General features: G+C 38.6%; 1 protein-coding gene across 3 annotated transcripts in view; it reads left to right on the forward strand.

The window, feature by feature from the left end:
• The window catches only part of VAV3 (vav guanine nucleotide exchange factor 3), a 364,407-nt gene that overhangs the window by 230,328 nt on the left and 109,302 nt on the right, over positions 1 to 24,777 (forward strand). For all 3 annotated transcript variants that reach the window (XM_073896219.1, XM_073896217.1, XM_073896218.1), the window contains exons 16-19: positions 4,051 to 4,152; positions 4,459 to 4,559; positions 16,434 to 16,459; positions 21,850 to 21,895. In XM_073896219.1, the coding sequence (XP_073752320.1) occupies positions 4,051 to 4,152; positions 4,459 to 4,559; positions 16,434 to 16,459; positions 21,850 to 21,895 (275 nt within the window). The remainder of the gene's footprint in view (positions 1 to 4,050; positions 4,153 to 4,458; positions 4,560 to 16,433; positions 16,460 to 21,849; positions 21,896 to 24,777) is intronic.

Below are 24,777 nucleotides of genomic sequence, written 5' to 3' on the forward strand. Positions count from 1 at the left end.
GCAGAATTCTTCAAGGGAGGGAATGACCTATTTTTATTTTTTGAAGGTAATTCTGGGAATAGTATGGAAGATGGCCTTAAGTAGGGAAAGAAAGTAGAAGACAGAATGATTAAGAAGGCCATTGTAACAATTTGGTTGAGAGATACTGAGGGATTGAATTAGCTAGTAAGGAAAGAGAATGGAACCTGAATTTTTGAAGAGGTATTTTTAAGGTTGAATCAACAGAAATTTGTTATGGTTTCAGGAAAGGAGAAATTGGAACAGAGAATGGATTAAGGGAAAATGAATATGTAGAAGGTATGAGGGAGAGGGAAAAATTCATTGCACCTCTCAAGTCTCCAGGCTAGAAGATAGAGTGAATGTTGATGGATAGAAATCAGAATTTGGTCATAGTCTGTTAGGAAAGGTGTGGAGCTGAGTTTTGTATGTGCTGCATTTGAGACGCCTGTGGAGCCCCTGGGCATGCAGATCCAGAGAATGGAGAAGGGGCCAAGGCTAAGGGGAGACACATGGTCCTCAGCATAGTGCAAACATGAAACCAGGTGAGAAGAGGCAAGAATCTAAGGAGAATGTGTAAAGTTAAAAGGAGATGTAAGAGCATTAGCATACTTTGCCTTATAAGTATTTGATTGATTAATTGTATTACTAATGGGCCCTATATGAAGCACAAGAAATGGGAACATTTTCCTGAGAAAGCTACAAGATTCCATTCAAGTTCTCACAAGTAAACTGTCATATATCAAAACAGATTCCTTAAATGGAATCCTCTGTGTCTATAGAGCTGCGTGACTGAGCAAGTGAGCTAATCTATATTTGACCCTCAGTTCTCATCTATAGATAACCCAGTCCCATATGGTCTTGCTGTGTTTACTCTTGCTTCACTACAAGGAATGCTTTCTCTAGTGGCCACAGAGATTTTTTTTTTTTTTTTTTTTTTGGTCAACTAAATGTGATATTAATCCTTGTGTAAGATCTCACCTCTTTCCTTGGCTCCTACCAACCTCTCCTACCTCCTATCTTTCATCTCCCTTTTTACTCATGGGCTCTGGCTGAGGGATCCTTCTTTCTGTTTAGGCCTTAGAGTCTGTGTATATGGTAGGTACTTAATATGAAATGAATGTTCTAGGTTTGTTGTGAGAAGTAAATGTGAAAAAATATATGAAGAGCCTATTAATATGCCTGGTGCGTTACAAGTGTGCAATAAATGCCACTTTTAGTCATTTTTGTCCTTGTGTTACTTGCCTATAACTCTGATATTTCTCCATATTTTTCTATTCCAATCTACCTTTCCAACTCTTCCCATCCAGGCAACTTACTGTCTTCGGTTTTTGCCTCCCCAAAGGCTGTAGTCCATGTGTGTTGACACCTCTCTTCATTTGGCACTTGATATGATTTCATCTAATTCCCTGGACTTTTGCATACATGTATTCTCCTGTGCAACCCTGTTTCTTATGCTTAAATCATTATCTATGGATTCCTGGTCCAAAGGACACTGAGCATATAACAGGCTTCCTGCATGAAATTCTCAGGAGAATGGGAATCCTCTGGGAACTAGTTCCCAAACTACCAAGGGATTCTTACAACTTATAAAGCACTGTTCTGATCACATCATTATTTTGTGGATTTGGAATCAACAATTTGTAAATGGTAGCCAGTGTTTATTGAACACTAACTCTGGGCTAGGCAAAGTCCTAAGCACTTTACATACATTACCTCACTTTATGAATTTGATTTTATGAGTATTCCTGCCTTATACTTACTAACTGGCCCAGGGTCACGCTGTTAGTGACTTCCAAGTTAGGATTTAAGCCCAGGTGGTCTAATTTCAGATTCCTGCCCTCAACTATACTTTTGTGTTCTATAGTGTCCCAGTAGGAGTTCCTGGGTCATAGAGTTAACTTTTATTCTTTAGTGTTTAATTTTAAATTTAAAAAATAATATGCAGTTACAGTTTTTTTTTTGTTTTTTTTTTAATTCCAACATTTCTTCCCTACCATTCTACTCTACCATTTTGAGGCTCATTTCACTTATGGCAACTACCATTAACAATATTTTCAGAATTTTTTTTCTTTTTTGTCTTTTTTTTTTTTAAACCTCCTTAGTGTGATTCTCCTCTCAGCTTTTTGTCTTCTAAAAAGTCAGCTCATTCCTAGTTGGTGAAAGTGACTGATGGTCGAAAGACTGGTTATCTGTGTGTCTATCACTTAAGTTGACCCTTAGAGAAAGATATTACACCTCCGTCCCAGCCAAGCTTCTAAAATTAATTAAATTCTTCTTTGGGACCCATTTACATTTCTGAAGGAGAACTACTTTTAGTCTACAACTCCAGGCTGATAAATTCTTCAAGTTCCCAGGACTTAAGCTGTTATTTGACAATCCATGTGTGACTCTATCACCTTGATGTTTAGAGAAAAATGAACAACAGGCCTCCCCAGCTAAGGAAATGGGATTTGATGCTCTTTCCAAGGCATGGCTTTATGGACTCAAGATTCTTGTGAAGAGAGTTTTGCTTTTAGATCCTTACCTTTTCTCTACTTCTCTATTCACAAAGAGCTATAATTTTTAATCAGGAACACAAAAATACCACTATGGAAATGGCCATGCTTTTCGGCATGCAGCAGAACATTTTCCTAAAAAGTGAGGTCACCCGAAGCATGGAGCAGAGAAATCCCAGATGGCACCAATATTTGATTTCATTTTTAGCGTGCTCATATTCAGCAGATGGATTGGAAGGCTGACCTCGCTGACACTTCTGCATCACTGCCTGCTACTCCAATTGCCTTTGTGAATGTTTTTTCATAAGGCTTCTCCTGGTACCTCAGATTGATGCCTGGTCACCCGCCTGCGTTATGCTTCATTACACCAAGGCTCTGTGTGGTTGAGAGTTGCTGTATTCTATAAAAGGGGAACTCCTAGCTCATCAGTATCTCAGACTTTTCCTACACACTCTGAAATTGCTTGTAACATGTCGGAGAGCATCATCTTCGCTCTCCTGGTATACCTCCGATTTGTATCTGTTTTTTTAGTCCTTTTCTAATTTTTCTGCTTTCTTCTGTGATGTAGATAAATTACAAATACTGTAAAAAAAACTCCTCTGGAAATGGCTAAATTGACTGTTTCCAACAATCTAATTATATTAAGGTGAATATCGTTGAATTCCTCTTTGCACCCAAGCTTCAGGGGCAAAGAGAACAGACCTGGATTGGAGTGCCCGACTCTGCCATTTCCCTTACTTTAGTATTAGCCTCAGTTTCCTTGTTTGTAAATTACTGATATGATGAGTGCTGAGTCGTTGGGATTGGTGTGAAGGTTAAACAGAGTAACGGACATTGTGTGGTTGTCACAGCCTTGGCACAAAGTTACTTTGGTTGTGTTTTTTTTTTTTTTTTTTGTCTGACATCAGTTATGGTAGTTTGTGGTATGCTTCATGCATTGTTTTGCGTATGCAGGTAATAAGAATAAAATATAAAACATAACAGTTTTGTTGATTTTTTTTAATTTGGATTACAAGGAAAGCAAATTGTTGAGTAAGTTTTTGATGATCAGACTGATGTTTTATTTCAAAACTTTTTATAAAACTATTCACTTTTACAGATCATTACATCATCCACATACGTATTTAGAGATGGCCTCTGAGGGAATGAAGCACCCTCTTCCCCCCCGCTCCTGCCCTCCCCATCTAGTTTGTATTTCAGTGATGTGGCTAGAGAAACAATCACACAGCATGAATATCCAGCAGATTTTTGTGTTTTTCCTGGCGGGGTGACCTATGTGGCCATTCTGTAGAGTTCTCTGGGAACCCTCAATTCTGAGGAGGATTAGTTTGCTTAAATCCTTACATGTTGCTGCTTTGCACACAACCAGATTTTGGTGCATATTTTAATGCAAAGCCTACTTTTGGCTTAGAAAACATTGCATATTTAATAGCCTTTTTCTTGAATCAGATCTCTACCCAGTGTAATGTTGATGAATTTAGGTTTTAGATGACTGCTATTTTGTTGTGAAACTTTCTTTAGGAAGTTACTTTTTTTTGTTTTTTCCTTTTTATAGATCAAACATAAGGCCAGACTACGCAGACTCCAATTTCCATGAGTTCAAGATGCACACCTTCAATCGGGTTACATCCTGCAAAGTCTGCCAGATGCTTCTGAGGTAAGCTTGCTTGGTCCTGTTTTTCAGTTTAAAGGAGCTGCTATAATTGCTGTGTGTTTCAGACTTTTTTAATGTCCCAGCCAAAATGTTGTGAAGTAGGGAAATTGCCTTAACAGTTTTGAGCCAACAGATCTTTCCTCAGCCTTGTACCTGGACGCTTCCTTCCGAACCCCAGGAGGCCCTCTCCTTCTGCTGAGAAGACTTTGCAGAGCACTGTGTTCCCTTGTTTTTTTTCTCGTGCTCATGATTTCATAGAGGCAGCATTTAGCAGCTTTTAACATATCACTCTCTAATTTTACCTTTCAGAGGAACATTTTATCAAGGCTATTTATGTTTTAAGTGTGGCGCGAGAGCACACAAAGAATGTTTGGGAAGAGTAGACAATTGTGGCAGAGTTAATTCTGCTGGTAAGTCATGTTTATTGTTGTGATTCTGCTTTTAATTAGGACATAAAACTTGATAAACATCATTAAGGCCTAATTTACTCTTAATATGTGTTTATTGTGACATATCTGCTTTTGAAACTATCATTTATAAGGACAATTAAAAAATTGTTCTAAATTCCTGTGACTTTTATACGTACCTGGGAGGCAGAGGCCTTCAAGGGGGGCTTGGAAGGTTTCCGGCCACCCATTTCATTCAGCCTGGCCCCTGAGTCTCACTAATGCTGTACGAATATAAGCCAAAACACGCAAATGGAGAGACAAAAACAAAACCGAAAAAAAATTAATTTTTCACTTCTATCTTTAGTCCTTAAATTTCTCCCTTGTTCTCTTAAATATTCAGCTCAGAAATGCTAATGATGCCAGAAGTAAACATCACACAGACTAATTCATGAATTAGTGAATTGAATACATTGTCATTTTGCAGCATTTAACAGAGAGCATATATCCTTTGGATTTTATGTAAATATTTTCCCCTTGGTTTTTAAAAATAAGGCTCCATGACTGTTACATGAGCCGGTTGCTAAGACTGTTGGCTATTATGCATTCAATAGTCTTTTGCTTCTCTCTGCTCCTCTTGGGCTCTCTTCCTTTCTTTCTTTTCTGGCCTCTTTATACTTTGTCTTTCTTCTTCTTTCTCTTTGTCCTTTTCCCCTGAGTTTCTCTTGTGTTTTATCAATAAGACCTTTCAAAATCAGTAGAACTTTTTGAACAGAAGAAAGGGATCTTTAACAGCTTGAGTTCAAAAGGTAGCCAAGTCAACCTTTGATTTTTCCCAAAGGAAAAGGTGGACATTGAATTATTTTGGATAATAAGAAGAGTGAAACAGAATAATAGCTCATTTCAGAGCTGAGTTCAGAAAATGGGCAGTTGTAGAAAAGGTGTGAATCCCATTAGACGACTGGGATCACAGCACATTCCTCTCACTCAGCTCCTTTGGTAGATGTTTTTTAAGGTTCCCATGAGCCATGAGCTCTCTCCATGCCAGGCATGGGCAGCCACAAGGAGAAGCATCCTGGGTTGGTTGAGTACCTGCACTGGGCCCTCTGCCAGGCCCTTCTTGCACAAACTCGTTCAGTCCTCAGGGCAGTGCTTCCCGTTTTCTGATGGGAGTCAGAGTGTTCATGCAATTGACTCCAAGTCTGCTGAGACAAGGAGACAAGATTAGCACCCACTAAGGTTTCTGAAGGTCGGAAACAGTTGACAACGTTGTAAAATAGAAATGTTATATGTTATTATTGTTATTCTTCAGTTGTGCACCTGATGCGGCTTATCATTTAAATCTTGGTGGTTCTGTCTTTATTCGCCGCATCCTTTAATCTCTTTGGGGACAACTAACATGTTAGGTGTTCGTAGTAGGCTAATGTATTTTTATAAAGCCCCCCCACCCCCCCAGCCCTGTCTTAGGAGTTTCAGTCTGTGAGGAATGTGAAGTGATCTCATAGTTGGCCTGGTTCTTGCATTCTACTGGAAGAGTGCAGGAGAGCAGTTGAGAGTCAAGCAGAAATGGTGGAAAATTTCCTTCTGCCCTTTGCCAGCTATGGGAGCTTGAGGGTGTTACTTAAGCATTCTGAGGTTTTGTTTATTTGTCTAGAAAATGGAAATTAGAGGATTATCATGAGGATCAAATGAAGCAATGTTGATGCTTAGCACAGTGCCTGGGCACAATAAAAATTCAGTGTTTTAATCCAAGGTGCTATGATGAGAAGTCTGTTTTTGTTTTTTTGGTTTTTGGTTTGGTTTTGTTTTGAAAAGGGATGGGCTTAATCTGTATCTTTGCTGTTGTTTTATGATATGGAGCAAGTGTGGATAGAAGAAATAGTGAGCACCAAACTTTGAAGTGATATAAATGAATGATGCTAAAGGACTTTACATTTTTAACTTTCACTTGAAAAAAAAAAGTCAACAGGAAACAGTTGGGAATTCCTGGTCAAGCGATAAAAAAGCGGTGCATCCCCTGAGTTATAATTCCAGTATCCCCCGGCCTTCAATGAGTAACTCTGGATTGGGAGACTGTGTGTGATGGCAGGAAAGCCCACAAGGTCTGGAGTCTTGGTCTGGTTTGAATCCCTCTCCTCAGCTTACTCACTGGGTGACTTTGGAACCAGTTATTTAACCTTCGTAAGTCTTAGGTTTTTTTTTTCCCTTTTAAGATAGGCATAGTAATGACACCTAGTCTTTAAGTTTATATATTTTTTAAATAAATACAAAGTGCCAGGTACTGTTCTAAGTATGTTACTGCTATCAACTCACTTAGTCCCGTATGAATCTTTTAAAGTTGGAATTACTGCTATTCTTGTCTTACATATGAGAAACCAAGGCACAGAGAAATAACTTGCCTCAGTTGCTTAATCAAGAGAGTGAATATGCAAATCCAGGCAGTCCAACTCCTGAGTTTGTTCTTAACCCCCGAGTTCTGTCCCAGTCCTGCGAACTAGCTGTGAGGATCTATGGAAATGTCTTAAATGCATAGTGCCTAACCCTCTTAAACACCCAGAGTAAAATCATGCGTTTGGTTTTCTCTGAGAAAGAAGAGTTCCTTTTCCGCCCTCTTTTTTTTTTTTTTTTTTTTAGCAAGAACACTTCTGAATTCAATTCAATTAGTAACTACCAAGTATGCTTAGGTTTCAATGCTTTGAAGTGGTGTGAGAAATTCAGCTCTCCCTGGGACCATGCCTGCCCCTTTCCCCATGGAATGTCTCAGAGCTGGAAGATTTAGACACCTTCAGTTCTAGGATCTCTTATTTTAAGATGAGGAAACTGAGTCCTAAAAGTATGAAAATAAGGCTGTTATGCCCTGCAGATTTTAGGTAATGCTTACTTATACAGATATCATTTATTAAAAGGTAGCATCATTCTCTAAACTTTGTTACAGAATTCACTATAAAGCAGGAAAAAAATTTTTAAGCCTCTGGCTAAATTTACTTCTTGGAGTTTTAAACATAATTCTCTCGCTCTCTTGCTTTTCTGCCTTGCATCCAATGTTGTCCTCCATTCTCCTGTTTTATGCATCCATGTCTTATTCTCTCTCTCTCTGTCCTTTCCTGCCCAAGATTTTAAGAGACTGATGGCATTGAATGCTCACAGTCCATTAATTAGTGGTATGAGGTGGTAAGGACCTATCCAGGAGGCTTCCCTGTTTGCCTCCAGATGAGGATTTGCTGGGCAGTCCTTCTGAGTAAAGCCTTGCTTATCCTAAGTGAAGAGGAATCTTTTATAGCTGTCAGCACCTGGGGCGTTCTGGGGGTACACATCTGCACCTTTCATCCATCCACTCATGGATAAGACCTGGGGAGCCCAGCGTCTATGACAGCACCTATCTGGTCCCCCACAGTTCTGGAAAACTCCATTTTGTTTTCTTTTCCATTTGTTTCAATTCAGCTGGCTCCTGGAGGGCCACTCTAAAGATCCCTTGTGATACAATGTTGGGACTCAAATTGGAGCCTGTTTTTTAAATATTAGAACAGAGGCAGTGGGTACCATTGCTGTCCACCGGCACACGGGGGCCCAGCCAGGCTGGCCTTCCAGGGTGTCGGGCCCTGGGAACAGGCTAGTGGGGATTGGATGGATTTTTCCTCTTCTTTTTTCTTTTTCTTTCTTTCTTTTCTTTTTTTCTTTCTTTTCTTTCTTTCTTTACTTTTTTTCTTTTTCTTTCTTTCTTTCCTTTCTTTCTTTTCTTTCTTTTTTCTTTTCTTTCTTTTCTTTTCTTTTTTTCTTTCTTTCTTTTTTTCTTTTCTTTCTTTTCTTTTCTTTCTTCTCCCCAAAAGGAGTTGGAATGAGCGTGGGTTAATTTTCCCATGATGGGTTTTCCTAAAAAAAAAAAACCAAAAAACACAAAAAACACTGCCAGACCAGATGCCCTCTTAAAGCTGGAAGTTATGACATCCTGACCTTGAACTTCTCTGCTTCCCGCACTGCTGTGGGTAGCAGCCATGGATAGAGTGTGAGCTTGAGCCTCGTAGGTCTGATGTGAGCGTGGTAGAACAGGCAGAGTTTGGAGGACATGGGCAAGCTAGACTTTGTGGGTGTTTCCCAGCCAGCAGAGAACCAACACTGGCTGAAGTTTCCCACAGTCCAGCAGCGGGATGCAGCAAGAGCTGCTTGCACTAGTTCAGAGTGTCTTTTCCCATGACTGGTATGACCCTTGGGGAAGTGGGGATGTAGGGAGGAGGGCAGGAGGAAGGATAGAACGTCTCAAGGGCTGCAGACATAGTTCACTTGGATGGGGCTCTTTCTGGAGGAGAGTATGACATCATTTTGGAGAACTTGACTTGGGGGGTGGGATCAACTAAATTTAACAGCTAAATTTAAAGCAAGTGAAGAGTATTGAATTAAGGCAAACTCAAATGCTTACATAACCCAGGTTCCCACATAAAATTATATCATAGGTGACTTGAGATTGACCTCAACTTTACAGAGCTCTGTTGCTCTATTGCTTAACATAGTCTAACTATATTCTCAGGAAACGAAGAGAGATTCTGATCAACTCAGAATGAGTCAGGAGTCTACCTGTGGTCCAGAAAGCAGTGCCTAGTAGAATTGGTTACATTATAAACATTGGGTAGTTGGGGTAGAAGACAGTTCCAGAAAGTGGAGCATGCCATTTTCACTCAACATTGGTCCAGGCAGAGAAGAGAGACTAGTTGAACAAAATGACACAGTGACCCAGGGGCCAAATGAAGGTGAGAGAATCTTCCATTCTGCCTTCTAATTGCCAAATGTACTGGTCGTCACATTCCAGGCCTCACCTAACTTGACCTTTCTCTTTTATTTGGCACTGTTAACTATTCTCCTTGACACATTCCTTCACATCCTACCACATCCCCCATGCCATCCTTTGGATACCAGATTAATTTCCCTGGCATTAGCTATAACCTACACCCAGGTAGATAAGTCACCCAGTTCCACGTAAGGCTTTTCTCTTGAACTCTGGATTCAAAATGTCTGTCTTCTTCTCACATATCCCTTCCCAGGTGTCCTGCAGTGACCTCAAATTTCACTTATCTAAAACCAGCTTCATTAGTCACTAACACAAACTTCCTCCACCTACTCCTTGTCTTAAAGATCCAACATCCATACGCTCACCTGAACCTTGGTGTCAGCCTTTATTTACCCACCTCTCTCATCTTCATTCACTTACCTGTTGTTCTTACTTCTCCTCCTAAGGCTCTCTAGAATCCACTGATATGATATTGCTATAGATTTTTTTAAAAAAATCTCAGTGTCACTTGTTTGGACAACTACAAAAGCCTCCTAACTCTTGCTGTTAATTATACTCTTTCTATATGATTTCCAACATGATCTTTATTAAAGTCAATTCTGATTGTGGAATTCTGCTCCCTATACCGTCCATTCCTTACAGTATAATGTCCAAACTTCAATTATACTGGAGCCTCTCACTGATAAGAACCATATTTAACTGATGCTCTGACCTCTGGGAAGCCCTGGTAGATGGATGAGTGAGTGGACAGACTGACAAACAGATGGGGATAGATTAATGAGTAGAAGTGTAGCACCAGGGTTTCTGGGCTCTGAGGATCACTGTAGTGTTAGAACCAGAAGCAGGAGGCAGGCTGTGGGAGATTGGACAGGTTTTCATTCTGCCCTTGTAGAGACCAGAGCCTGACTGGATGTAGAATAAGTGAAATAAAAACCTTATCTAAATCCCTGGCTGGTACTTTAAGAATGAAAGATGGAAGACTTGGCAGACTCTTTGCGATTCCTTTCTGGTATTTATGCAAAGAAAGGCTCATGCCGAGTATCAACCGTCAGGCTTTTGACAGGGGAGCCTAGGTTAGGTTATGAAGTAGCAAGAAAGAGAACTAGCTCACAGAACACCTGATGACAAAAATACCTCAATTTCTGGGGAAATATACTCCCTGATTCAGTCAATCCCATTTTTAGAATTCTTGCTTGGCTCTTACTATTTCCCCTCCTTGAAATACACTCCCTTTTCTCCTGACAGTTCAAAATCTACTCTTCCTTTACTTCCTCTCCAAACCCTTTGCCAATCATTTTCCCTCACCTTGGCCACCCAACAGTCTTGTGAATTAAATTGTTCTCTAATTAGTTTGTGTGTAGGTTTTATATATTTGCCAATGTTAGGTAACAAAAACACCCCTAAAGCCCTTCAGATCCCACTGGCTTTAATACATAAACCTTTATTTTTCACACACGCACTATTGACTGTGGGTTCCATGGCCCTCCAAGGGAGCTCCCTTCTAAGTAATGGCTTAGGGATCCAAGCTGGTTCCATTTTGTGACTCTTCAAATTCAACACATGGCTTTCTGGGTAGCTGCTCTTAAAATCCCTAGACTGAAGTGAATAACACTTTTTTTTTTTTTTTTTTTTTTTAATCACAGTGTATTGGTGAAAGCTACTTAAACAGCCTCAGTTACAAGGGGGAGGTAGACAGTGTAGTGGGGTACATGGACTGTTTGGTGGGCATGACTATCTCTGCCACTCTTCATTGCCTCTAGGGGACTATATGCTCCTTCACTGTAGGGAATGTGTTTCTCACCTTTTGTATTCATCCCTTGTCCAAAGTCAGGGTGCTTAACCTCAAGTCATTACTCCTTTTTTTCTCAAAGTAGGAATATCTTTAATAGTGTTGCATGTGGCTAGATAGTAACCGATAAGCATGTGAAATAGCTCTTGGGCATTTCTTTTTTGGAAGTCAAGCCTGTGGATGTTGTCTTCCCTGAATTTAGAAACCTTTTATATTTCATGCTCTATCTCCCTTAAATTTACCTAGTCTTCATTCATCCTTGAAATAATAATTACTTGGCAAAAATGTAGTGCATTTCTGAATGAAGGAAGTAATTCATTCATATTAATATTTGACTATGACAGATTGTTAACTCAAGTGCATTTGAAGTATGAAAAAGTGCTTTAGGTTTTTTTTGTATTTATAAGATTGTTTTTGTATCTATGCAACTTGGAAACAAATCTGAAGGTTGGGTGATTAGTTTATGTCTTAACATTTGAGAATTTGCATGGATATAAAAAGCGGGCAATTTCACTCTCTCGTTTTCACTGAACTTGAGTTGACTCCTTCACATTCACCATGGCAACCTCGATGATCAACATGTACATGGACTCTGAAGTGTGCTGCCAAAACTTTCCAACCTTGATAATGAATAGGTATGAACTCCATTTATATAAGCCTCTCTCAACAAGTCACTGCAAAGCTGATGTAATTCTAGAGTGATATTGCTTTCTCACAGCACACGACTGCAAAGGTCTAATCCGAAACTGCAATCTTATGGGGACATTTGTGTTTTTCCCCCCTGCTAAAACCCTGTTGGTTCCCTTCTTACCCTAACATTGATCAATATAGCTTGCTTTGCATCCTCTCAGTTTAAACAAAGAAAGTAGCACTGGAAGGCAAATATTGCTGGAGCAGACAACTTTGGTTTAATGCATCTTTTCCTTTAGTGGGAATGCAAGCCTCAGCCTCTCTAATATTTAACCGAAGCAGGTCCCCATTTGCTTCTCTGTTTAGTCACTCTTTTATCGAGGCCAGTTGCTGCTCCTGCAGCGGCCATAGCCATTCCTAATCGGAAGCAAGGTGCCTCGGTATCCTAATGGCTTAAACCTGCCGGATTGCTACCTAGAACCTGCACCCCAAATTGGCATCAGAAATAGCTCTTTTATAAATAGCATTGCAGTATTTTATCATAAGAGATAAGCTTTTAGAATACAATTTTATTTCAGTCTTGTGCCACTAGGTATTTTATCAGATTCCTTTTACATGAACTGAGGCTTGATCATTGATTTCCTAACGAAAAAATGACTTTGGTTCTACTTCATATTACTTAAAGCCTTTCCCATAAATTGGTCCTCTTTTTTAACTTACCGAGAAAATTTTATACTCAAGGGTAGTTAATATTCCTTCCACTTAACTGTTTAGGTAAGTTTAATCATATATTAATGATTATTAAAGTGAACTGCAAAATATTATATGGTTGTATTTCTCTTAGAGCTCCTGAGGAGACTCGAAATCAAAGCCTCTTTCCAAGTATTATTTATATATATATTTTTCAAAACATTGCTGTAGATCTGAGTGGTGAACATAACATTTGTATAACTTCAAAATTTGATCAGTCCAACTGTCTTTTTAATGTTTCATAAAAATAGCATGTTAGCCATGATGACAAGGCACCTTCAAAAACTATACTTGTTATTACCTTTCTGTGGCCCCTTTTGAGACAAACAGTCTTACTGGACATTGATTTGTTTAGTCTTACCAAATACAAGTTCAGATAAGAGACAAAGCAAACTGCAATCATGTATGCACTGAGAGCCACTTGTATTGGAAAAACAAATATAATAGGACTGAATTTTTTTGTTTAAACAAATTATATTAAGTGAATCTAAAGCCTCAGTGAAAAACATGTCTTTTACACAAATATGCACATTGAACCCTGTGCTGGCATTGAAGATGGAGTTCTGCAAAGCCTCCCAGCACCTCAGTAACACCCCTTCTCTGAATTACATCAAACCAGTTGGGACTTGATGAAAGAATGCGAGGTATAAACCCCTTGAGGGCCTGTGAGTCACCATCTAGAAAGGCTCTTGAAAGGGTAAGAACATTTTATAGTTTGATCAATAGGAGTCTGAGAATAGGCTGCAGGGTAAAGACAAGTTGAGGATTAAAAACTTTTGGAAACTTGAAGAATTGAATTACTCCCCTAAGGAAGTTCCCAGGAGAAAAAGAGACAGACAGAAAGACTTTTTTATCAGATCTCAAAGCAGCAACCTTTCTGTTCGGTCAGAATTCAGCTAAAATAGATTTGATGGTCATCAGCCCTTGTTATCTTAGTCTTGATGCAGAATTGTGAAACCCAGAGTGTCTTTTAGGGACCCAAGTACCTGCTGTATGGTAGTTTTGGGTCTATGTCAAGAGGAGGTTGAGGACAGTGTTGGAGACTTCAAAATTAAAGCAGCTTTTCCATAGAATATTTCATCGAAAGAGGCCCTTATTCTATTTTTCTAGCCAGAATGAGCTTTTACTTTGAAAATGTATGAAGCAGTGTGGGTAGTTGGGTCTTCCTGTCTCTCATCACTGTTATTTTAGTATAAGTTAACAATCTGTTGCATTAATAGGGTTATCAGAATTTAGATTCTGTTCGTAAAGGAGGCAGGCAGTTCAATGCTGTGGCCACTAGAGCACGTACAAAAGTAATAACTAAGAGAGTCTGGATAAGAATTGCTGCACTCAAAACAGGTTGTAAGAGGAATTTCCAGTCTTTTGGGTTTTGCCCTATTAGAAAATTTACAGAACTCTGCCATGCGATAGAAGTAAATAAATGCTGAGATTTTCAAGAACTACTGTTCATGTGCTGGGCCCAGCATGAGAAGATCAGAGTGTGAACTTCTCCAGGCCAAGTCCATGGGCCTCTTTCCTGGGTGATAGGGTACAGGGTAGACATGGTGGCCATGAGGACAGGAAGTGGTGGCAAGGAAGGGTAAGCCCCAAGTAAGGAATCATGTCCTTGGTGTTGGAGTTGCATCCAGCTCAAAGCCCCTTTTCCATTTTTCCTTCTTGGGTTACACTGAAGAGGCTTTGTGTGGAGCAGTTCTTGGTACATCTAATCAGAATTATGAGGAAAGCTGGTTTGCTTGATGAGACATCAAAGAGAGAAAGCTGGAGGCAACTGGAAGTGGGTAAATGAAAGAGGGAGATTGGGTAAGGTGGTCAGCCCAGTCTAGATTGCTTTTGGCTTTGTACTAGTCCCATGTGTGCCTTGCCAGGACTTCTCACACTCTTATTTCTGTAATAGGTGCTCACTCCTGCAGGGAGCCAGCTAACTTGCACTTGAACCCTATGCAACAAGATAGGAGGAGCCTGTCAGCATCTTCTGTTCCTAGATCTTATTTTCTGGGTAAAGAGATGCAAGTGTCTGACTAGTTAGATGACCACCTGAGATACCATCTCTTCCCCGGGAACTTCCCGAGGAGCAACCAGATGACCATCGTGGAACATGGTGTTTCCCCTGTTGCCAGAGGGGTGATCATAGGTTTTGTACAAAAATATGAAACATTTAAAGAATACTGTAGAAGACCTACTCATAAGGACATAAAAACACTTCTATGCAGAGAGTCAGAAAAAAATTATGGTTTTTTTTCATTGAAATTAAGTTGCATACCCATTGATGAACACTGAACCCAAAAGACCTGAGGTTTTTCCACTTTAGGGAAATAGTCTAAACTTTCCTTAGTCTCCTTGGATGGAAAACTTAAACTCTTCTCCCATTTGGTGCTTCTTGCAGTTTATGATTCTTAGCTCAAACTCTTTCTCTAATGTACCAGTAGGAGAAAAAAAGTATTTTAGGGCTATTCTGGAATAAAAGTCTTTCTGGTCAAACCAGTGAAACAGGTATCACACCTGCTCTGTTAGGAACCCAAGCTCACCTAACCTGGGTTCTAAGTCTGGACACAGCATCCAGCCAAGTGGTACTTAGACCCTCTCCACAAACTGATCCTCTTAGGCAGTCTTTCTTCTGAAACATTACGTATTTCTAAACGAGGAGGGAAAGAAGTAAAATAGCTTTCTCGTCCAGGAATACTCTTTCATAAGGCCAACTTCAGACCTGGCAGAGATGCCTTCAGAGAAGGCAGTCATGTGAAAGTCAGGGTGAAGGGATTTGAAATTGACAGAGGAATGCAGACTTAACTTTTCTCCAGGAAGGTGACTTTTTGGTCTCATGTCTTCCATTTTCATTAATCAGGAGTAGTGCTTTATAAAACAAAACAAAACAACCTTCTGTTCCATGCCCCAGGCAGCTTCCTGTGTAAAGCAATTTGTGACAGCTAGTCAGGTGTTCTGGTCGGAATTTTCCCCTTGAACTCTGGTTGTGGGGCTTCTTGGATCCTCTTAGGAAACAGCTTACAGAGCTCTCATTTAGGCCTGCCTGTTCTTTCCTGATGTTTCCCTCAGTTTCTTCTTTTCTCAGATCCTTCTTCAGAGGGTCATTTTGGACAGGAAGACTATAGGCATAGACTCAAAATGATGAGGTATTTTCGTTCACAGTCTGGAAAAGCGGTAAGGTGTATAGGTGCTCCTGGGAATGGGGACAGGAAGCATCATCCACCAGGTGTCCATGTGCAGTGCGGGCCTTTACTCTCAGAGTGACCCTTTACTCTTCGGCCACCATAGTCACCTGCAGATCTCAGGGCCTTTTATAACTGCTCGTCATGTTCAAGAACTCAAATGTAATGAAGAGATTATTGTTTCTATTTACAGATGGGAAGACTAAGGATGAAAGGAAAATTAGCATTGGAATCGAATCCTGTCAGTTTTTTATTTCCCTCTTTAAATCGAACTGTATTTCCCCCCCAAATCAAAAATCAGAGTTAGAGCCACTTAATGAAAAAAAAATCCATATGCAATATTGTACAGTGTTAAATTCGCAATTGTTATAGTTGATGAAATACCTTTGTAATTTGTGTGTCTAGATTCTTAAAACTAGGTGTGTTGAAAGACCGGTTCCCACCTAGCTTTCTCTCATGCATGTAAATTTAGTGCAAGCCTCTGTTTTAAGGAGCTTTATGTGGTTGGATTGACATTGCTTAATCAACAATTGAAAAAGTTAAGCATAACCTAGAAGTCATTTAGAACTATGAGTCACTTTCCTGACAAGCCAATAAGGCAAGAGAACCTGGGTTGCAAAACAATTACTAGCCCAGCCTGAGGGACCCTGGAAATACATTGCAAGTATCAGTTAAGAGAAACAAAGCTGCAGTGTTTTACCAAGCTGCAGAGAACAAGCTAAGGTTGCTAACCAAACAAAATAACTTTACACTGACAATGCCAATTTTTACATTTGTTTCAGAACAAGGGACGCTCAAACCACTGGAGGTAAGATTAATATTTAATTTTTTTTATACATAACTTTTGCATTTTGGGTTGTTTGCTAACTTAAGCAGGCTTGAGCTTTTAGAATGTGAAGTGTACCTCTTAAAATGGATAGAAACAGAACTACAGTGAGCAACCAAGTCCTTGTGAATGAAATGCACAGGTTAAATCAGAGGAGTTTTCAGTCAGTCGCTGCCTGAAGATCTTAGGTAAAGGAAAAATGTGAATATTCAAGAATATGTGTGAAATGGAACTTTTCAGAATCTTAGTACTTAGGTAAATTTCAAATATTGTTACAATGTGTGGCACGGATATGGGGATACTTTTCCCTAGTTTCCTGCAGAATTACACAAACCCCTGGAGTTTTAATTTAATTAAATAAAATTTAATGCATCTGTATTCTTTGGAATGAATATCTTTGATTCTGCTGGTACAGAAGGATGGTAGCCCTCATCCCAGGGAATTAGTAGACCTGTCCCTGTCATGAAACATTGCATTGCTGCCCAACATTTGCTAGTCCTGAAAAGTTCTAACGTTGTTCATCTAAGGATGTGGATTCATATTTCTAGTAGTTTTCTGTTTTGAGCACAAACATGATTTGTATCATGTCTTATTGATGAAAGCAAGGTCGGATAACATTTTCTTTTGGTTTAACACAGTCTAAGGTCTAATGGCTTAGAACTGTGTGATCCCTGTCACCTCTCAGAATAAGCTATTTTTTAAAAATATGAAAGAATGAAAAATATGACGGGTTCTGGACCATTGCCTTGGCCTTTAACCGAAAGTAGCAAATTTCTCACCTGACCTCCAAAAATAATATCACTGAGAAAATTAAAATATAAAATGCATGTGATTGGTTATAGGAACCAAAAGTATAGTAACTTGAGAATTTCGGAGTAAAAGAATAACAAAAATATTCTATACAAAATTATTTTAACAGATTATTATATATCATAAAGAGTGGTATAATATTGTTTAAGGCTGGCATTTATATAGGTGGTAAAAATAATGAAAAGTACAGTAAGACATCAGATAAGATTGTTTCTGCTTCTCTTTTGCACAAGCGTGTCATTTGCACATAGGGTGTCAAGAGTGTTGTGAGGATGCTCATATGCACCTCTTTGGTGTATCAGTGCACTATATTTTAAAGTCTAGAATCTAGATCAAGGAATATTTTTTAAAATAGTTCACATAAGTTCTTCTAGGGCTAAAATAATGTGAAATTTCGTTCAGTGTTTAGTTGACAGGTAAGGTTTTTCATGAGGACTATAAGGATGCTGCCTCTGAAGATCTTGGAACACAGCTTGCTTCTCTTATTCTCATGTTATCCTTAGATTATTGAGACAAAGTTCCTTTTAGAGCTGTGACCTTTGTTACTTTACAAAAGATACTTTTTTCCCCAAAGAAGATGATTTCACTTGATTTTATTTAAGTGATGTGAAGGGAGTATATTTACAGAAAGTGTGCTCATAAGGAGTGGTTAATAATTTTCACATGATACTAAATAATTCTCTCCAGGCATTTTATCCTCTTAAAAAAATTACATGGAAGCCTATTATGAAATGAATTCATTTTCACGTTGACTTTTCTTAATGCGGCATCAGTGGTTTAGTGACTTGCTTAACTTTTGGATACAATAAGTGCAATTTTTATTTAATACATGATTCTGCTAATAACGTTTATTTTGGATGTATAACTATAGTTACTGGCCAACGTATTTGGAAATCTTAGCTTGGTTTAAGGAGAAGTGTAGCAAAAGAACGTTAAGAAGCATCTTTCACTTTATACCTCTTCACCAAGACTGTATGGAAGGCAATTTAACTCTCTGAGGCAGGTGCTTTATGTTCCAGTCTTCCCAGAAATAAACAGTGTGCTCTGTGATCTGCATATCAACCCGCTCTTGTGAAGATCTTCTTTCTCCCCATATACCAGTTTGTGGTCCTATTCTTTTCCCCTTTCAATAGCTATGATTGTGACTTCTTTAATTTTTAATTTTACGCTTCATTCTCGAGGTAGGTCAGTTTTCAATAGCCACAACATCTGTAGGCCTTCATGACAACACCTGGGATGTTCATCCCACATCCCATTTTGGAGTGGACCTTCAGGAGGTACCTCTAGCTGTGGGAAGTAAGGTTATCATTTGTATCCATTCAAAGTATCTGTTTAACACACATGTACTCTAAATCCATTCCTTAAAGGGTTTTTCACCTTTAAAACAGAGGAACCGAAGCCAGTTCCATAGCAAATGAACCTTTGCTTATTTTGTTGGTAAAATCAGCAGAGAATTAAATTTCTCCCAAGAGGCAAGAAGAGATTCTTGGGTGATAAAAGTAGTTCTTTTAGAGAAAGACAAGGTAATAGGTAATGAAGCAAGAAATAACTCAAATGCTTCTAAAATTAGGTTGGTTGGTTGTCCCCTCCCCTGCCCCTGCTAGGTTGATCCAAGAAGATTGAGAAGGCTCTGAAGATCCATTCTCCTGATCTCATGGAGCTGTACGTGACAAGCTCCCAGGGGTGGTGCCCTCTTGTTTTCTCTCCTCTCCCTGCTGGGGACAAAAGCGCTGTCCCAGGCTTTTGAGAATACAAGGGGGGGAGGGGAGTGTGTTGGATGGAATATGACGGAATGACAATTGAAATTAGCATTTTAAAATTGTTTAGATATGCTCTGTTAAACATTTCCAAAATCTCTTGCAATGTGAAATACTTTTATAGGTGCTTTAGAAGTATAATAAATCTCCAGAGGTATTTGGTCTAAGTAGCTTAAAAATTTTTTTTTTCAATGCAGCAAATCATAATCCCACTGCCCACTCTTCCTGTAGAAAAGTCTGTTTTCAGGCTCACTGATTTTTAGGAGGAAAAACCTTAAACATAAGCAGTAGGGTAACAACTTAGGAAAATCGTTTGTAATTTGTGTGCATTTAAACAGTCAAAATAGGAGCTCCAGTGGCGCAATCGGTTAGCGCGCGGTACTTAAACAGTCAAAATACCGTGAAGTTTAATAATAATAATAATAAGCTGTCACTTAGTAATCCTTACTGCATGGCAGCAACCGTTCCAGTCATTTCACATGATTCATTTAATTCTCACAAATGCTGTGAAGTGGTGCAATTATTATCCCCATTTTTATAGGTGAGAAAACTGAGGCACAGAGATGTTAACTAACTTGTTCACAATCAAATAGCAGGTGCCAAGTGACAAGGTCTGAATTTGAACTCTGGCAGTCTGATTCTAGAATCCATGTTCTTAATAATTATACCATGCTTTCTATATTTTTCACATAGTATGATATTTGTTTCAGGTGTACAATACAGTGACAAGTGTACTCTTTAATCTCCATCACCTATTTCACTCAGCCCACCCTCTCCCCTCTGGAAACCACCAGTTTGTTCTCTGTATTTAAGAGTCTGTTTTTTGTTTGTTTTCTCTTTTTTCTTTGTTCATTTTTTTTTTAAATTCCGCATATGAGTGAAATCCTGTGGTCTGTCTTTCTCTGACTTTTTTCACTTAGTTTGTACCCTCTAGGTACATCTGTGTTGTTGCAAATTGTTCTCTATTTTATTCCTAACTTCAAGGTAATAGAGTGTTGGTCTTAAACTCAAGGGCTCTTTTTCACATTTTAAGTCTATAATTTTATTTTTTTTATCAAGATTTTATTTGTCAGAGAGAGAGCACTAGCACAAGCAGGGGGAGCTGCAGGCAGAGGGAGAAGCAGGCTTCCCGCTGAGCAAGGAGCCCGATGCGGGACTCGATCCCAGGACCCTGGGATCATGACCTGAGCCGAAGGCAGACGCTTAACGACTGAGCCACCCAGGCGCCCCTTAAGTCTATAATTTTTAAGTGGTACTAATTCAGGGATTCCAGGACTACACCCAAAGGTTGAATTCCTTTCTTGCCTCTAAGCATTTTGATAGTAGGAGATATAAGAACATAGAAAGACAGCTTTTGTACATTAAGAAGGTGAAGGGATATGTAGGAAGTAAGTAGCAACCTGATATCCATCATTATATATTTTCCTGTTGAAAATATTGTCCCTTGCATTCATTGTCCTTTATAGAGCTATAAAGAATGTTATACCATTTCAGATAGAAAAGAGATTTTTCTCTGAAAGCAGCTTTCTTCCAAATTATCAGCTATGAATCTTTGACTCTCATGCTTCCCCTTTCTGTGCCTTGGCTACCAAGAAGCCCAGAGTGACATTTTCTTCTCACTTATAACGGCCTTCTTTATACTAGTTTTTCCAGTATGGCTATCTGTCTTGCTCAATACAGGTTCAACACTGATCTTAATGGTCATATTCAGATTTTACAAATCCATTTTGAAAGTAGTTGGGTTAAAAACACAAAATTTTAAAATTTCTCCAGTTTGCTTTCACCTTGAGAAAACAACGTCTGCTGGGTGGGCTTCGAGGCCATTAAGAAAGCTGTAAGACCCTATTTCACCCATTTAACTTGTGAATGAAAACAGCAGGAAGAACCCCAAGAAAAATCCGTGGCTACTGTGTGCTTGGCAAAGCCACATGTGCTCTGAATGAAACCAAGTCTCCTCCACACACAGGCGCAAACCCCAACACACATAGGGAGAAAATTGCTTTTGTGAAAATCTAAATTATATGGTATAGACTCAGCATTTCATTCAGTTGTGTAATAAAAAGTGATAATCAAGTCCTTATTAATTAGTGAGATTACTATAGTTATTAGGTGGAAATGAATTTAATTCCATGTGAAATTGAACACATAACCATGCATTTTCAAACATTTAAAATTTCTTTTGCATCTTCTAATTTTTGTAATGCACAATTTTTCTTACGGCTTTTCCTGTGATAAGAATTCACTTTCATGGTTCACAAGCTGCATGCCTATGTTATTTTGTCAAGTACTGAGATACAAGTGACCATAATTAAAACACCATTCTCAGTTAAGTGTGTGTTAAAGTCAGAGCTTCAGATCTCTGTTTTGAGGTTCTCCAGTCTCTGACCTCTCAGGACTCAGAAATAGCTGAGTTAGAGTTTTGGAGTTTACATGTCTTTGCTGGGGCATTTTCCAACCAAGAATAGCTACTTGGGCTTTGTTCTCGTAATTCCTGTAGTCATTACAACTTTAAAAAAAAAAAAGGGGGGGGGGTTTGGGTCATCGTACCCAGAGATGGCAAATGAAAAGATGTTTCTTTTCTATGGCATAATATCAACAACATCAAATATAGATGTTCAAGTGGAAGACTTATTAGAGAAGCAAAAAGTTTAAATTATAAAAACTGTAGAACCATGTGTTTTGATCAAATTTAGTCATACTTTTAAATGGAGAAAGTGCAACATTGGCCTTCCAAAGTACCGTGTACTAATACAATTTAATGTGAAATCTAATCTTTGTTTTGCTTTGTTTTACTTTTCTGCACAGAAACGGGCCAATGGACTCCGAAGAAGCCCCAGACAGGTGGATCCAGGTGTGTTTCTGATTACATGTCTATAATCATGACTTCAGTTAAGCAATTAGGAAAGTATATGGGAATTGCTATAGAAATCAGACAGATTGTTGGCCTTTGTTCCTGGCAGTTTGGTATGTAATGTGTGACCAGGAGGCGCCAGTCTAACGTGTAAATCATTTACCTGACGGTGCTTCCTGGGACAGGCTCACATGATGAGTAACCACCAGTACCACACTCTTTCAAGAACCATTGACTGAGCTGGTTATTTTCTTACCGAACAGCCTCAGGCTGTTGGGTTAATGCTAACATATCCAATGCCCTCCACCTTCTCCCTCCCAAATATGGAAAGAAAACCAACCAACAAGTTGGCACTTAAAAATGAACTTTTCTAAGGTGGTGGAGGGAGCTCGTAAACTAGACAATCTTGGTACCCTCCGCATTTGGGAAAATACTTTCTTCACCCTTTATCTGTACTATTTTATAATGGAAGAATGAATTTAAGGACTTTGTGAATAAGTACCCTCCTTGGGGACCAATTATTTGTCTGCAGAGAGCATTCAGTTGTTTTCTATTTAACATCGTGAAGTTTGCCCTGTCATTATTTTAGTATAATTATTTTTTCATCCATTAAGCAATGCCTTCCACAGTTTAATTACCAAAGATTTGCTATGTATATGGTCGTATTATTGTGGGTAAAGGGTATTCATAGCTAAAGGATTCAAAATATATGAACTTGACAATAAATCAGGTGGGACATGAAGTAAACCTGCTGGAAAATAATCTGGATTATGTGTTTTGTTTTCTCATCATAAACAGTGTTCACCTAGTTGTAAAGTTTAGCTTTCCAAAGCATTATAGCTTTTAACTGAAACCACACCCATGGTAGCCATGCCAGTTTATGAGCTGTTTGAAAAGATTTATAGAAGCTTTGTTGCCTCTGGCTAGAAATTGCCTCACTTATGTCCTGAGATCAGTTTAAATCTTCCAACTACAGAACAAAATTGAGGCCATTTAAAAAATAGGGGGTCTGGTTTATTTTAATAGTTTGAACTTTCCCAACACAAAACCCTTTGCAGAGGATTCTGGAATAATGTTTAGAAGTGACTTCTTTTCTATTTAGTATGACTGTCAGCATATTTTTTTTTTCTTATTTTGTGTGAGTTGTAGTATTTTTATTTCAGAAAACGATCTAACCTTTACAAGTGTTATTTTAAAAATATTTTCTCTTCTATGGGCATTTTCATTTAATCCATTTTCTTCCAGAGAAATGAATTTCTATAGTGTGTCAGTAGGAACACATTTGGCAATTAACAATTTACTTTATAGCCAGAATTTTTAGGAGCCCTTAGATTATTTAAGTAGAGATATAGTGAATTCATACATTGTTTAAATATAACAAAGTGGATGAGTAATATGATAGTTTATCCTCAAGTTGATGGCTCTGTATAGGTACTGCTGTTCTGGTATTCCTAATTGACCAAAGATTTTAGAACTTCATGAAGAATAAACTTACAAATACAAAAGAAGGAGTCCTATATGTTATGTTTGTAAGAGAAAAATAAGTACACACATAAACACACCTACACACACACACATTGTATATCATACAGTTTTCCATTAGGTATGGTAATTATATATGAGCATTTTCTCATTTCTCCACATTTACAAATAAAAGCAAAACAAAAAGCAAAAACAAAGGGTTGATAATCTTGCCTGTTGTAGATGCTAATGTGATAACAACTGTTTCTCTCTGTGGTATCTTTTGATGTTAGGCTTGAATTATGTGTTTAGAGTTGGTTGTCTTTTGCATCTTTGCTTCTTTCAGTTGGTAAGTTGCAAAGCTTTTTTGTTCAAAGCTAACCCTTGCTTGACCACTGCCCTGTGCTGAGTTGGTCCTGATGTAACTATCATTTAGCATACTTTCACAGTTTGTACATTCATTCCAAGATGTTTAAATAAAAAATTAGCAAAACTGAGGCTTCCTCAGCAAGGACAAACTGCTCCAAGGGGCATTATTTGCTGTTAGTGCTTTTACTGTGGAAATTCCTTTAATCTTTTCTAGCCAATTTAGTTGACATCTCCAAGTGCTGATACACTGACTGCTTCCCAGGGTCTCACTTAGGATGGCTTGTAGAAAAAAACTGATTAACTATAAACCTTTTTTTGGAAAGGAACTTAATGCATAGTTTTATGGGTAGTAGGTGCCTAATAATTGTTAAATGAATTAATGAATAGCCGTATGCTTTTTCTGCACGCATTGGCTCTCTTGTTTTTAATCCCCCGCTCCTGACAAAGTAGATGGATGTAGTAATAGAGCACTGAATAATCTAGTGGTGAGAAAGAAGCATGGCTCTGAGGCACATTGCCTGGGCTGGGGTCCCAACTTAAGTGCTCATTTGCTGTTAACCTGTGGCAATTTCTTTCATTCTCTCTCTGCTGTAGTTTCCTCATTAAAAGGACACTAATAATGGAACCTACCTTACAAAGTTGTTGTGAGCATTACATGAGTTCATAGGTATACAGCACTTACAACAGCACCAGCTATGCAGTAAATGTGGAGGGGTGCCGTTATTATAATTATTACTTTACGATAGAGCATGAAACTTAATATGGGAACTTTAGTCATTATTTGCCAGTTATTTCTTTGCAAACAGAGCCAGAATTTTATGTTGATTTTCCATTGAAGCTAGAAGTTCCAGAATTACAGTTGTTTTCAGATTTGCAGTTATTCCCTGCTTCTCTGATGGATTTCTGTGATATTTTATATATCTTTAAGAGAAGCAATCAACAATGGTGGTTGAGAGTTTTTTGGTGAAGCTAGTGTTTGTGATTGCATTAAAGAAACAAAAGAAAGGAAAACCTCCCAAGTTGAAAACATATAATGTGGGGTTCTATTCAAA

This window comes from Callorhinus ursinus, unplaced genomic scaffold (assembly GCF_003265705.2).
Source record: "Callorhinus ursinus isolate GAN/ISIS: 27379988/994484 unplaced genomic scaffold, GSC_fseal_2.0 scaffold9, whole genome shotgun sequence".
Lineage (NCBI taxonomy): Eukaryota > Metazoa > Chordata > Mammalia > Carnivora > Otariidae > Callorhinus > Callorhinus ursinus.